The sequence below is a fragment of the Triticum urartu genome, unplaced genomic scaffold (assembly GCF_003073215.2).
Source record: "Triticum urartu cultivar G1812 unplaced genomic scaffold, Tu2.1 TuUngrouped_contig_4935, whole genome shotgun sequence".
In the NCBI taxonomy this organism is placed as follows: Eukaryota; Viridiplantae; Streptophyta; class Magnoliopsida; order Poales; family Poaceae; genus Triticum; species Triticum urartu.
In genome coordinates this window covers 1-12343 of record NW_024115566.1, presented here as the reverse complement: position 1 = coordinate 12343, position 12343 = coordinate 1, and the positions used below count along the sequence as shown (strand labels likewise).

Here is a 12343-nt window from a genome sequence, read left to right as displayed (position 1 = left end):
GTCTCTTCAAGCGGGCGGCGAGGCTGGGGTCCGCGGCTGGCATGGTGGACGCCGGGCTGATGTGCTGGGAGGAGGGGCAACGGGAGGAGGCGGTGGGGTACTACCAGGCGGCGTCGGAGCTGGGACACCCTGTCGGCATGTGCAATCTCGGAGTGTCCTACCTCGAAGGTATCGTAGATTTGGCCTATATTTCCTTTCTTGGAGGGTTGTTCGAGCTGGTAGCAAAATGGTTAGTATACAATCTTATTAGGACGAATTTGTCTGGTCCCATACTATCCTAGATTGGCAGGCATGATTAGATTTGTTTACCGCACAGTCCGAGACGATCTTTTATAGGAGGAATTATTGATTGTTCTGGCTCTGGCGTTTGCCTTCTGCTGGGTCTTTTAGGTAAACTCTGGGGCTCTGCTCCCGGTTGATCATAAACTCCGATAGTAATGACGTGATCAACGCAATGAATGGCGGTGGCAATTTCTCAGGACCGGCGGCTGCAATCTTTGATAACTGCTACCATATGTCTCGGGATCTTATTCAGGTCCATTTCGAGCACTGTCATGGGGAAGGAAATGCCGTAGCGCATGAGTTGGCTAGAATGGCTAGGTTTTCTTCTCTTAGTACTTGGTTTGATGATGCCCCTAGTGCCTATTATTACCCCTTTGCTTGTATTTTATGCTACTGTGATCGCTAGTTAATAAAAGGAGTTTAAGTGTTAAAAAAACTCTGGGGTTCTGCTGGCCTTTTAAGTAAAGTCTCAGGTTCTTTCAGTCTGATTATAACCTCTAAAGAGTGATAAATACCTAACTCGCAGAGGAAATACCTTTTATGTATTTTACCAACTTGTTTTCAATCAAACTCTTCATCTCGGAGCATTAGAAATTCAGAATTGACAATGTTGCCAAATCTCTTTACACTACAGCTGATCCACCCCAGGCCGAGGAAGCTGTTAGATGGTTTTATCCAGCTGCATCCGCAGGCAATGTTCGTGCCCAGTACAACCTAGCCCTCTGCTTGCAGAATGGAAAAGGAATCAAGCGTAATCAACGGGAAGCTGTAAGATACCAGCTCTGTGTTACACAGCTGTGATTTTCAATTTTTTTCCCCAGATCAAAGTAATTAGTTACTCCTCATACTTACAAGTGGAACCAGTTTCACTGTTTTGATATCTAGTCTCTCTAGGATTTGTTGGTAGCGCATCTCATGTGTGAACTAGTTCTGCATTAGACAGCGTCTAGGTGTTCTTATTTTTGGCTCTGTGAGGATTTTGAAGCTGATTTGTTGTGCTTTCATGCTTTTAGTTGTTGAACTTAGCTTAGAGAACTGATTCATTGATCTTGACACCCTACCAAGGTTATCAGGATTATATCACCCGGATCCCTCATAATACAGGAGCTGGTCGATACAAGATTACCCTCCGTAGCAATTATGTTAAGGTTCTTACCTTTACATTTCAAACTGACAGAAACTTGTAAATGCAGGCAAAGTGGTACTTACGAGCTGCAGAAGGAGGGAATGTACGAGCCATGTATAATGTTTCCTTGTGTTATGGCTTTGGTGAAGGGTTTACACTGGATCCAGTGCGTGCAAAGAAGTGGCTGCAACTAGCTGCTGATTGTGGTCACAGAAAGGCTCTTTATGAGTCTGGTATTAAACTCTGTGCGGTATGTCATCCCTTTTCCTTTTATTCCTCGGGAATGCATGTATTACATATCTGAACTATTATCTTAAACTGATTACATATTTTCATTTTGGAATGGTTTTCTTGTGAAGAAATGATGCGTTCATTGTATGTATTTATTTTTTCCTGCCATCCTGCATTGTGTGCCACTACATTTATCAATGCATAATTGTTGCCCACTGTGTGATGCTTTGTTCTTTTAGTTTGGAAGTCCTCAGGCTGCATACAATTGTAGCAGCAAGGAGCAGTTGACTTTCTACCTAGGACCTACACCAAACCACCCCATTTTGATGTTGGTTTAGTTTGGCATAGATATATTCTCACAAAAAGAGACCTAGGTAGACAGAAACGAAAGCAGCAGTATATAATATCTTTGTCAAGATGGTTGGATTAAGGAAAATTGAGAACAAACAACCATGATACAGTGCCTGCACTGGTAATGAAGGTCAGCATTGTAAACAAGCTGGGCCATTGACACACATAATCTTTATGATATGCCAACCATTCTTATCTTTATTTTTTTCTCTAAAAAGAAAGGTCAGATGCACTGTCTGTAACATTATAATGACTGGCTCTTCAGTGTTTAAGTCATGCATTACATGTATCTTCTTGTTACATCCTTTTAATGATGATGCTTATGTTGTTTAGGCAGGAGACAAGATCAGGTCTCTTATGTATCTAGAGCTGGCAACACGCCATGGAGAAAGTGCCGCCTCACATATGAGAGATGTAATACTTGAATCACTCTCTCCTGCGAATGCCCAACGTGCCCTTTCAGATGCTGATAAATGGCGACCGAAATCTCTCTCTGCCAGAAGATGAGCAGATGGCTCCTACCAAACACTAACAACCCCTTTATGGGGCTGGCCATTAACTACATCATTTCCAAATCAGGCGCTTCCCAAAGGGCCAAGTGGGCATGTACGCATCTACTTCCTCCGTCCGGAATTAGTTGACATTCAAACGGATGTACCTAGCTCTGAAATACGTCTAGATACATCCGTTTGAGCGTCAACTAATTCCGGACGGAGGGAGTACATCAAAATCATCTTCATGTCCTTTGCCTTGGCTTGCTTGTAAATCCTATCATTACAGATTGTGACGGGGAAGTTGGTCAAATGGCGATGAGGGACACAAAGTAGTGGAATGCTGGGTAAAACTGTATAGTACAGCCCAAGAAAAGCTTTGGTTCAGCTGACCTGAAGACTGAACAATTGCATCTTTGTGATAAGTAGAAACGATTGGGTGCTAGTACTACTCTTTAGTCACCAAATGTGTGAAAGGTGTATAGTGCTGTATCACAGTTGAAAGGAATGATGCAAACTAGAATTGCATCGCATCTTTGTTTTGGTGATTGAGGAAATGTTGAAGATAAATAATATGCTTGCAAATGTACTTATGTCTTGTCAATAGAACCCAGCATGATGAGCAAGATTTGGGAAATGTTGGAGAAACGTGTGAGTGTCGTCGCTACACGATGCTACCTTAACAATGCCACCTAGGATAATTGTGAGAAAAAGGGGAAATTGAAAATAACAGTTTCTTTTAGCTACGAGTCCTTTAGTACTCCCTCTGTCTGTGAATAAGTGTACATCTAGCATTTGTTCTAAGTCAAAGTTTTAAAATTTTGACCAATTTTATAGAAAATAGTAATAATATATATGACATCAAATTGATATATTATCAAAGTACATTTAATGACATAAATGCTTTTACTTTTTCCTAAAGGTGAGCAAAGTTCTAAATTTTGACTTAAGACAAAAACTAGAATTCAGAGACGGAGGGAGTAACAAGCAAGACAATTCTATCAGTGCAACATAGGATAATTGCGAGTTAAAAGGAGGAAATTGAAAAGAACAGTTACTTTTAGCTAAGAGTCTTAGTAACAAAAGACAATTCTATCAATTGTACCGAATCGTTATTACGTCGGACTGCTAGGACCTATGCACCCCTAAAAAATAACAAGCAAGACAATTCTATCAGTGCAACATAGGATAATTGCAAGTTAAAAGGAGGAAATTGAAAAGAACAGTTACTTTTAGCTAAGAGTCTTAGTAACAAAAAACAATTCTATCAATTGTACCGAATCGTTATTACGTCGGACTGCTAGGACCTGTGCACCCCTAAAAAAAGACTGCCCATGCGGAAAATAGTCAAAAGGTCATCGGGCCGATAGACGTCTTGTCCGATTCTTGATGGCGTCGCGTGTTGCCGCTCTGGCACGCCACCTGAGGACCCTAGTCCGCCTATTTATGTTGGACGCCATCGGCACCCAAACCCTATAGACCCCCATTCCCCTCTCCCCTCCACCGCCACCACATTCCAATTTGTCCACCGCTAGCCATGCCGAGGTGCTGGATCACTACCTACGTCATGCTCACTCCTTCGCCGCTCCCACATTCCAATTCGTTTGCCGCTAGCCATGCCGAGGTGTCAGATCACTACGTACACCATGCCCATGCTGAAGCGGCGGCTCGAGCTCACTTGAGCAAATCAAGGCTAGGCGCGATGCCCGGATCATGGTCGGCCTACCTCCGGACTAGCCAAAGCCGCAGGAGGACTCCAAAGGAGGACACAAGCAAGGCGGATCCAGCTGCAAGCTTCGCCATGCCCAAGGCGTTGGCAGAGTTTGAGATGGCCCAAACGGAGGAGGTGGCAGAGCAGCAAGCCGTCCTCGACTCCATCCATTCAGAGGCGGAGGCCAACCCACCACCTCCTCCACCAGGTGGACGCCGACATGCAGTGCGCCAGTCCAGCAAACGATCGATGACATGGCAACCATTGCCCCCAAAAGGCAACACACTTCTATTTATACAGGCATTATGCCAGTCCAGACATTATTAGATGCTACTAGTGCAGCTTAACATTCACAATCATTCAGAGCAGCAAAACAAACATATTACAGAAAACGAAACAGACCACGAGAAGATAACTTTTATTGCCAGCTTGTTCTTTTGAGGAGCCGCGAAGCTTCAGAGCTTGGAAACAAGGCTGCCGTTCTGGATGGCTTTAGGCGACTCTGCTTCCTTGACATCGGCGGCATCAGAAGTGCCAGGAGGCACGTCAACAGCAGGCGAGCAGTTGAAGAATCCATGTGGCTGCAAAGGAGAAAACAAGCGTACATTGAGCTGAGATCGTGAAGTAATGACAGAACGCGGCGATTTCCTCTCTGGAATCAAAACTACTACAGAAGGAGGATTTTGAAAGGCTCAAACTGTGGTACCATGAGCATGAAGCCGATGCGTTCCACCGGCATGACCGGCCAGTCTTCAAGCCTTGGGATGTGGGTGAGCCCAAATACATACCTACAGATGCAAAATTCAGTTGTAAGGATCGCGAACTGCAAACTGAAGAAACAATGCTGGATATCAGCGTGCAAGGCAAATGTGTACCAGAGGACGATGTCAGTTTCCTCCAAGGGTCTATCCTTCTTCACCCAAGTAGCCAAACCCTCGTGAAGACGTGGATTCTGGTTGGGGAACTCCCCTCCAGGAAACTTCTCATCGCTCTTGTATGGTGTCACCCAAAGATTGTGCTTTAGGAACCCTGCTCTTCGAAGAAACTTTGCCTCGGGCAGAGCAAATGGCAAACAGTTTGAACCAGGCACGAGTCTGAAACCAGTTGGTTGTCCGGTACGATTTACAGCCCTTGTGTTCCTAACCTGATCAAGATGCAAACAAGAAACATGGAAGAAAAGCAGTATGATCAGCTGCCCCAAGGCTCCCAAACAAAAAATAAAGTGCTTTGCTGAGAGGTGTGAACATGGTGTCGATGACATTTGACATGCTTCTTGTGCAACTGGTATGTCATTGCTGACATGAACACTAAAGAAAATCAGGAGAGATGCAGCTGCTTGATGACAGAAAATTCTGAAGTAACATTTGCAGTTATGCACAATGAGATATGGTCTGTTATCATGGATGATTATAATTTGATGTGTTGCCATGAATAATTGACAATGACATGATAAAAAGAAGAGAACAAACAAGCATGTACGTATGTGCTCTTACAATCCAATGTCGCGCAGATGAAGGGTCACAATCTCTCATTGCTTGCAACTCGGATTTCAGTATTTTTTCTTCAGCATAGAAAGCATTGTTGTGCACATTATTTGTGCCTGCACTTTCGACTTTGACATTCACTTCAACCACCTGTGATAGAAACAAGCACGTCAAATGCACTATGCAAATATTTAAGGGTGCATTGTACAAAAGGAATACAAAGTTATTCTACAAGGCCAGTATAGTCAAAAGGCATGAAGCTAGCAATCAACTTCCATTTAGTAGATGCATGCAGTGGTCCATTTCTTGAACTAGTTTCTCATGGCATTTTGATAATAAGAAAATGCGTAAAAAGGGACCCACCTGATTATGAGCTTCGTTAGGTTTGCAATCAACAGCCATGTCCATACGGGCAACAAAGAAATGCTGGTGGACAGGTGCATACAGACTAGGAGCAATAGTTGTACCATATTTCCTTGATTCCCCAGGCATCAGAGCTCCCAAACTCAGAATTCCAGTAAGTTTTACTTCAGCTTCTATCTTACCATCCTATAACCAAGGAAAAAACTAATAGTTACATTACAATAAATAAATCATAGAACATAGATGCATCATGCCATTCAATAGAAGAGCTGGATTCAAAATATTAATTTACTAAATCTCAAAGTCTATTCGAATAGTTATAGTTACCTGATAAAAGTGCCAGTAAAAACCATATTCATAGTTGGCAACTGTGCAGATAAACGACACCGTGAGCCTCCTTGATCGCCTAACTTCTGCTAAACCAGTTCTCCAATCTTGGTGTTTCCAAAGGATTCCATGGTCCTCCTCGTGGAGACACACACAGTTCTCAATTGTCTCCACATGACCGGTAAAGTTCGTGAAGTGTGCATCAAAATACTTGATGTAACCCAAGCAATCACACCCCTATACACGCAAAAAAGATAGAGAATATAGTCAGATGAGACTCAAACTGATAAAAGAGAAAAAATGCCTAGAACTGAGCAAATGACCTTCTTAAGAGAATGAGCATTTTTGCCAAGTCCATCTTCTCCAGCATCGAAAGCATTTTTGCGATAATGTGGTTCACTTGGGTCTCCATAAGGAACAACCATCTCAACAAAGCTCAGCCTATGAGCTATAGGTCTACGTCCACGGCTACCATCAACATATGCAACAGAGTAGATGACCAAACCCTCTTTAGGGGTGAAGCCAATACGGAAATTCCACTGCTCAACACCATTAGAAGTGTTAATAACTCTAGGTGACAAGTTTTTTTAATACTGGTATGATAGGTTAAACATTAAGCAACCATGTACCTTCTGCCATTCCACAAAATAGCCATTAATACGGAAGCTTGGGCCCTCAGGCTGATTGATAATAAGAGGTTTCACATCACTTCGATCAACACCACCTCTAGTTTCTCCAGGAGTGTAGTTTCTCAAATGATCTGGTGGGGGCAGTGGAACAAACTTCCTGTCTTCAAACTCTATGACAATATTATTCTGCATATCAACAACAACATGGATCCCTTCCACAGGACGAGCATAACCATTCTCCATGGGACTATCACTCTCAGTTCGGCAAAAGATTAGAGGCCTGGCAAGTCTGCGACTGGGAGCATCAGCATCACTGTAGTAGCCAGCACACCTGACGGTTTATGAGCAAAGTTCAAATCAAATAACATGATGATGTAAGCTGAAAGATAACCGACAATAGAAAACGCGATGGAATAAAATTTTGGCAGCTAGCTTACCAGGCATCTACCATGACAAGTTCCATGTCGTCCACACCTCTTTTCTTCATAGCTTCAACAAATGGAGGATAATTTTTGACAGTAGCTTCACACTCAGCATATTCCATAGCATCCTGTGATATATAATAATTAAAAAATCACAAGAAAATATTTCAAACTAAATGCTGCCTAAGGATCAAAAGGATGTCAAAAGAGACTGTTCTGGCAGATGCGTAGGCGCAAATATTGGAGAACTAAAGAACAGTTGTCCGGCAGCAATCATTAGTGGTATAATGGTTGCATATCATTGCATATATTATATGGAGTAACTGGTTCGCAGATTAACAATTGGAATTTGAGACGCTGAAACTTAAACAAATTAAGTAGGCTTACCATTGCAGGCTGTACATCTGGAACAACTTCAGATGATATCACCTTCCCTCTGTGATGTCCACCTCTAGTAGCTGCATGCACTTCAGATAGTTCTACTATCCAAATGGTAGTCTCATTTGAATGTCTATTGTAGACAACAAGCTTAGCCCTCCTGGGAGGTAACCTGCTCGGAATGACGGCAGAGCCTTTGGTTCTAGGGAGCAGTGATGGTTGGAACGGCGGGAAAAAGTAGGCATCGGCTAATGCTACAACATTCTTTTCTGGTTCCAGTAGCACAGCTTCAACAAAACGCATGCTGTCACGTTCCTATAATTTTAGGATGCTGCTTGTCAAATCATTTTTCAATGTTGTACAGGGAGAAGTATCAGAAAGATTCTTGTTGACAAACCTCAGGAGATTTTCCAGCGGCTCTTACAGTTGCAACAGCCACTGCAATTTCGGCAGCAGATAATGGGTCCAAAGGGTGGAATCTTTGAGCTCTCGTCATTATGGGTATCCCTGCATTGTTTTTCACCGAGCAGAACATTAGGAATGGAATGAATAGTATGATATAGTTCAGCTAAGACAAGGCATACATTTCAAACTACTATAATAGTTGATCCCTAGTGGACTGACTCAAATAACTTCCAACAAATTTTAACACGTAAGGCACATACACCAATCATAGAGCAACGGATATACATGACTCTTCAATGACATAGGTCAAGCATTCATAATAGAAAATTTGGCAGGTCAAGAGCACCATGCTCCATGTGCATATCAGGATGGCAAAAGGGGCACTTGATAGAGAAATGGCTGTTGTTGACCTCTCTCCTATAAGCAACTAAAAAACTGCACTGACATGGACCATACTGCATGAATGCAAGTCTTATAATATTGTTCCATCCACTAACGCTCCTTCTTGCAGGTTCTTAGTTAGAAGAAATAATATAAACATAGATATGAAAATACACATCGTTTTTACCAAACAACAATTGTGTAGACTAAATCAGAAAACATGTTATTTAATTAGACAAAGCACATAATAATAGCATCCATTATGTACAACTCTCACTAGATAATACAAAAATTAATGTTTGACAGCTGAAACGTAGACATTTCTTACGATCAGATTAAACTATGGCCGTTTCCAAATGTTTTTTTCACGAATCTGTTCAGACAAAATGAAACAGGGTGCTTGTCGATTTCCTAAACCGAAGAGATGGGCTACCGAGGTTAAATTATGTCCTTTTCCAAATGTTTTTTCGTGAAGATATCTGTTCAGCCAAAACGAAACTGGGTGCTTGTCAATTTCCTAAATGGAAGAGATGGGCAAACTGATATTTAATGATAATTTTGGTTTATATTACATATTCCGATCCTGTCAGACACCACCAAAAACTACAAATCTTTGAGAGTAAGATGAACTTGAAAGACCAGCTAGAATGGGTTTCATCAGACAACTATCGAGTGTTCAACGCGCACACACTGCAAAATGATGCAGTTGGACGGTGCAGATAATGATGCATGGGAGCTTAGCCGTAACTTTCCCCACAAACACTGCTTTAAGAATGTCCATTGCCAACCGAGCCCGATAAATTATTGTGCATGATTAGCAGCCCCCGACAAACACTACTACAATGAGATATGTTCACCGCCCACTCTGCGGGCCAGGCAGATCAGATAGCCTGATCAGCTTGTCCATGGTGCCTAGTGGCGCATCTAGAAAATGTGAATGCCAAAGTTAAAAAAAAACTGTGTTGGCCCCATCACCCAAATAATCAAGAAGCTTTTTGGTCCATCTATTGTCAATTAACAAGTAACATCATTATATATATATATCCCTCACACTTTCACAGCTTTCCCTATACGAAACCTCAGCATCAACCAAAAAGTGAGAGGAAAACAAAATGATCACTGCTACTAGTGATCAGAGAAAAAGTTCAAGCACCCAACAACTATCAACTATCGAGCACAAAAGCCAGAATAGCGAACAACAAAACAAAAACTTGAAATGTTTGTGACAGCACAGCCCACAGTAGGCAGACAACAGCACGTCATGCCCCAACTATTCAATTATCAGGTTGCCTAAATAAGATACTGTAAACCACAAAAAATATTGTTGATATGGTCGATTAGTATGTCACTAAAAGTCTAAAAGATCTAATAGGATGATGCTGATGCACAATGCCCCTGCTACAAAACAATGCATGGCGATCTGCATACCCCGATTGCATACATACCAGAACTATGTGAATAATTGCATAAATCGCATTTTGGTTTTAGTTCCTAGCTGCATCTCAAATCTGGTCCTAGAACAATAATTGGCTGATCCTTCTTCATCTCTGCGCTTGCATGCAAACGGGGAGTGGAGAGCTACGCACTCTATACAGATCCCACCGCTACTGGGTTGCATTCCCACACAGTCGCATATGACCCCACGAGAAATCGTGATCGACACAAACACCGTCACGTGCCTTACCCAGCCTTCGCCATCCATGCGCCGCACGGCACCCATTTCCCATGACCCGATCGACCGCGCCCGCTCACACAAATCGATCATACACCCTCGTCCCTCGCAAATCAGTCGCATGATCCAACCCGATGGAGAGAGAGTGAGAGGCGGGGAGAGAGAGGGAAAAAAGGGAGGTGGCGATCCCCGGGTTTCTCGTGTATACCTTTAGAGGAGGCCTTGGCGGTAGTGGGCTGGGCCGCGGAGCGCGCGGGGCCCCCGCAGCAGAGCGCCGCCTTTTCCTGAGCTGAGGCCATTGGAGCGGGTTCGCGAGCTGACCGTGTCCGTAGTCTCCTCCGCCGTCTCCGCCTCGCCGGATCCCACGATCTGACATACAGCACAGGCCGCCGCCTCCCCGCGCCTTCGTCCTCCCCCCGCTCCCGCTCTCTCACTCCCCCGCGTCAGGGCCTCCGCGTCTAGGGGGGGGTTCTACGGGATCGGGCCAGGGTTTCGGGAGCCCGTGCGTCCTCTCCGCGAGAGAGCCGAGGGTCGTGCGCCGGGCGGAGGCTGGGGCTGGCTCGCACACCGGAGTGGTGGTGGTGGTGGTGGCGGTGGGGAGAGAGGGCTTGGGTTGGGGCGTCGGATGTTCTGTAGAGCGAGGCGACGGGGGGATCACGTGCATTTATAAAAGGCGAGGGGAAAGGTGACCGGGCGTGCGATGTGGGTGGGTGGGCTGCCCTGGATTCAGGATACTTCCGGCTCATTCGCTCGGCTAGATGCACACGCAACCCTACCCTGACCGTCGCTTCGGCCATGGCCGTTAGGTGAAATAATTGTTGAAAAAAGTGTCTAGATACATTTGTATATAGACAAATACTACTATAAGACAAGTACGTAATTCAGAAGGAATGTTGTGTAAAAGTATAGTAGTGAGTGTATTGCTTTTTTGTTTTGTATACGTATTAAAAAAATCAGCTAGGGCACTAGGATACTGGTTTTTTGCTAAGTCCACCCACGCTGTCCCAAAGTAATGCTTATACTCCATATGATTATACATTGATAAGATAATTAGGTGTGATTAAACCTTTTCCAATACTCAAAATTCATATGGTGGTCACAGGTGCAAAGAAACACAAGTGATTGTGCCCATTTAAAGTCAAAATTTATTTCAATCTTCTGTATTCTGGAATAAGTCACTCACTGGTGATGCACACAAAGAAACTCCACTAGTACTTCTAAGATGGCGAATGAAATTAAACGTTTGGTGGATATTTATGGTGTGGTGCGAAATATTCTACAACCTTCATCTGAAATTAACTATCGATGACGTGAATGTATCTAACGGAAAGAATACTATGAACCATATAGCTTGCGAAATACTCCAACAGTTCTTAAATATAAATCTTTCTAGAGATTTCAATATAAACTACGTACGGATGTACATAAACATATATTTTAGAGTGTATATTCACACATTTTACTTTATATGTATAGTCCATAGTGAAATCTTTGTAAAGACTTGGAGGGAGTAAAAAAAACTCCTCTCATCGATCCATGCAGTCAAGCATTTCCCCGGGCGTCATTCGAGGGAGTATATATATTTTGTATACTAGTACGATGTAATGTACTCGTATATTGTACTAAAGTGCGTGCATTGCGTGGGGCGTACACCATCAATTAACTGATTAAGTCACGGATAAGCTCAAAAAGACTTTAAGAGCAACTTCAATGGGCCGACTCAAATGGATGGTGCTTTTGTCCACTTTTTATCCGTTTGGATCGGCCCAGCGGACACGAACGTCCGACGCTGTGTTTGAGTCGGCGCGAGCGTCCAACGCTGGCCCGACCCATTTCGTCGGCGCGGTTAAAAAATATTGCGAGCAGTTTGAAAATATATATGCATTTAATTAAACATAAAAGCCGGCCACGAAGGCAGGCGAAAGTCCACATTACATTAATAAAAACACTAAAAACAAGACGACGCGCTGCCCTAAGCGTCCTCGTAGGCGGCGGCGTCTGCGTCGGGACCGGTGAGGTCGATCAACGTCGGCGCAGGGCCGGCCCAGGGGAACGCCGTGTTCCAGACGGCGGGAAAGGCGGGCTTTGCA

The 12343-nt window shown here is 43.6% G+C and overlaps 2 protein-coding genes across 2 annotated transcripts; one reads left to right on the top strand and one right to left on the bottom strand.

Annotated features, from left to right (window-relative positions):
• Positions 1–40: 40 nt before the first annotated feature.
• On the top strand, positions 41–3070 carry LOC125528525 (F-box protein At1g70590-like; the record flags this gene model as incomplete). The annotated part of the gene is given in 4 exon segments (XM_048692981.1): positions 41–168; positions 917–1050; positions 1476–1658; positions 2324–3070. Coding segments are annotated over 4 exon segments (618 nt in total). The 3' UTR covers positions 2498–3070.
• A 1372-nt stretch (positions 3071–4442) lies between these two features.
• On the bottom strand, positions 4443–10897 carry LOC125528524 (copper methylamine oxidase-like). Its single transcript, XM_048692980.1, has 12 exons — positions 10462–10897; positions 8193–8302; positions 7805–8110; positions 7433–7545; positions 6996–7326; positions 6690–6905; positions 6367–6603; positions 6040–6225; positions 5686–5826; positions 5068–5336; positions 4899–4980; positions 4443–4773 (listed from the first exon to the last, which is right to left on the bottom strand). The coding sequence occupies exons 1-12, from the start codon at positions 10550–10552 to the stop codon at positions 4648–4650; spliced, it is 2208 nt and encodes a 735-aa protein (XP_048548937.1). The 5' UTR covers positions 10553–10897; the 3' UTR covers positions 4443–4647.
• Between the last annotated feature and the right edge of the window lie 1446 nt (positions 10898–12343).

Bases quoted from the DNA above. Each gene is read 5' to 3' on its own strand.
- LOC125528524 (XM_048692980.1), bottom strand. From the start codon at position 10,552: ATGGCCTCAGCTCAGGAAAAGGCGGCGCTCTGCTGCGGGGGCCCCGCG. The intron at 7,327-7,432 runs GTAAGCTAGCTG...ATAAACCGTCAG, and splicing joins CTTGTCATGGTAGATGCCTG to GTGTGCTGGCTACTACAGTG. The intron at 5,337-5,685 runs GTAAGAGCACAT...CATCTTGATCAG, and splicing joins CATCTGCGCGACATTGGATT to GTTAGGAACACAAGGGCTGT.